General features: G+C 35.8%; 1 protein-coding gene across 1 annotated transcript; it reads right to left on the minus strand.

Annotated features, from left to right (window-relative positions):
* Positions 1-956: 956 nt before the first annotated feature.
* On the minus strand, positions 957-1,694 carry LOC128219108 (uncharacterized protein K02A2.6-like). The gene has a single exon (XM_052926929.1). The coding sequence runs from the start codon at positions 1,692-1,694 to the stop codon at positions 957-959; it is 738 nt and encodes a 245-aa protein (XP_052782889.1).
* Positions 1,695-1,956: the final 262 nt, after the last annotated feature.

The raw sequence follows: 1,956 nt of genomic DNA on the forward strand, positions 1-1,956 counted from the left end.
GAATCCCTCTTTGTTAAACTAAAGGTAAGTGCATGTAATTGTCTGTGTTCGATAAAATAAGAAATAAAATATATAGATTAAGGAAGTCAGTTATCTATGTGAACGATGAGATTGCCTTTCGCAAATTGCAAATATTTTCTGATGAACAATATATCAATGTATATGTTCGGATCGCGAATCTTCGCGTATTGATATTAACTGAAAATTAATTTTCTTGTTAATATTTGTATTATGTCAGCAGGACATGAAAAAAATATTCAGCATTTTTTAAAATTTGGTGAAATGTATTGTTGCCATTAGCGTTTCATTTTTAAAAAAAAATGGTTCACGTATCACATATTAAGTGATTTTTCCCGGCGTAATAATGACGTGATTATGCAATTCATTTCTTAATTTATTTGACAAAAACAAAGGTCTTGTATAAACATCATAAAACAAGAGTTTCCATTTGAGAATTGTCGTGTATGTTGGTTTGAAGATCACGCAATTAGAAATCTACGCCATGCGTTTGACTATTTAATCAACAACAAGATAATATAAGAACCTTAAGAAAAGGTCATATCATACTAATAATTCTAAAGACACCACACTCTTCCCTTTTTAACATGTTACATATACATAATCATATTATGCTATCTATTTTTGAAATTGTTTTTTTTATCTTATAATGCATATATATTACGGTATTGTCACTTGCAGATTATTTCGTTAATATTTAAAAATAGTTTCTTAACTTCTATCGCCAGCTTATCAAATATTATATCGTAAAGCTACTGTAGTATAAACCAATGTGTCAATGTTCAACTGTAATTGTAATTTAACAAAGTAGTCACTCATTACTTAGGAGACTTATAAAAAACAGAGTGCATGCCTTAAAACGAAAATAACATTAACGAATAACAACATACAATGATCATTAATGCGCATCATATTTGCGTAAACAGTCATGTATTGATCTAAATCGATTCTATCAGTCTCTTTGGGGCTTTCGTCTGCCTGTGCGACTTCCGTGCCACTGGAGTCGTCACGATGAGTGGATTGTCAGGTTCCTTATCCATATCTACATCGGGTCCTGTTGGTATATCAGATTGTGAAATGTTAGTGTCTGGCAGATTACCAGAAGATTGCGTAGGCGGGTCCGATGTGATCATACTCGGTTCTAGCTGTTGGTCCTCCCTGAACGTATCATGTAACTGCTCTGAGGTTAACTGAAAGTCTGCTTTCTGAATTAAATCAATGTGACGTTTCCAAACTCTACCATCATTTAGAATGACAATGTACGATTTAGGAGCTGTACGTTCAGCCACTGTACTTGGCCACCATGTTTCATCTGCGCGAACTTCCTTGACTAACACCTGATCTCCTGGGAAGAACTCACGGAACTTGGAATGTATATCATGACTTACTTTCTGATCACTTTGCTTGTTCATTACTTTAACTTTAAAGTCTGGTCGTACCAACGATACGCGTGTACGTAGCTCTCTTCCAAGGAATAAACTAGACGGTGTACTACCAGTTGTAGAATGTTCCGTTGATCTGTACGTTAACAAGAACCGATCAAGTGTTTGTTGTAGTCCTTGTGCGTCTGGTTTGCTGGCACTAAGACTACGCTTGAATGATCGTACCATGCGTTCTGCTGCTCCGTTGCTAGCAGAATGGTAGGGCGATACCTTAACATGTTTAACACCGTTCATCTTAAGAAAATATGCGAAGTCTTCACTGCGGAACAGTGGGCCATTGTCCGATACTACTTGAGATACTAGTCCGTATTTGTTGAAAAAAGTCCTAATCACATTGACTGTAGGCTTTATAAAGAAAATATCTGGCCATTTAGAATACGCGTCAACAACAACAACCAAATAATGATGTTTGTCTTTTTTCTGCAAAGTCAATATGTATTATTTGCCATGGTCCACTGGGCCACATCCTCAGCATCATGGGTGCTACAGATAGTAC

Source organism: Mya arenaria, chromosome 15 (genome assembly GCF_026914265.1).
Source record: "Mya arenaria isolate MELC-2E11 chromosome 15, ASM2691426v1".
NCBI lineage: Eukaryota > Metazoa > Mollusca > Bivalvia > Myida > Myidae > Mya > Mya arenaria.

Excerpts from the sequence above, each read along its gene's own strand:
- LOC128219108 (XM_052926929.1), bottom strand. The coding sequence starts at position 1,694 with ATGAACGGTGTTAAACATGTTAAGGTATCGCCCTACCATTCTGCTAGC.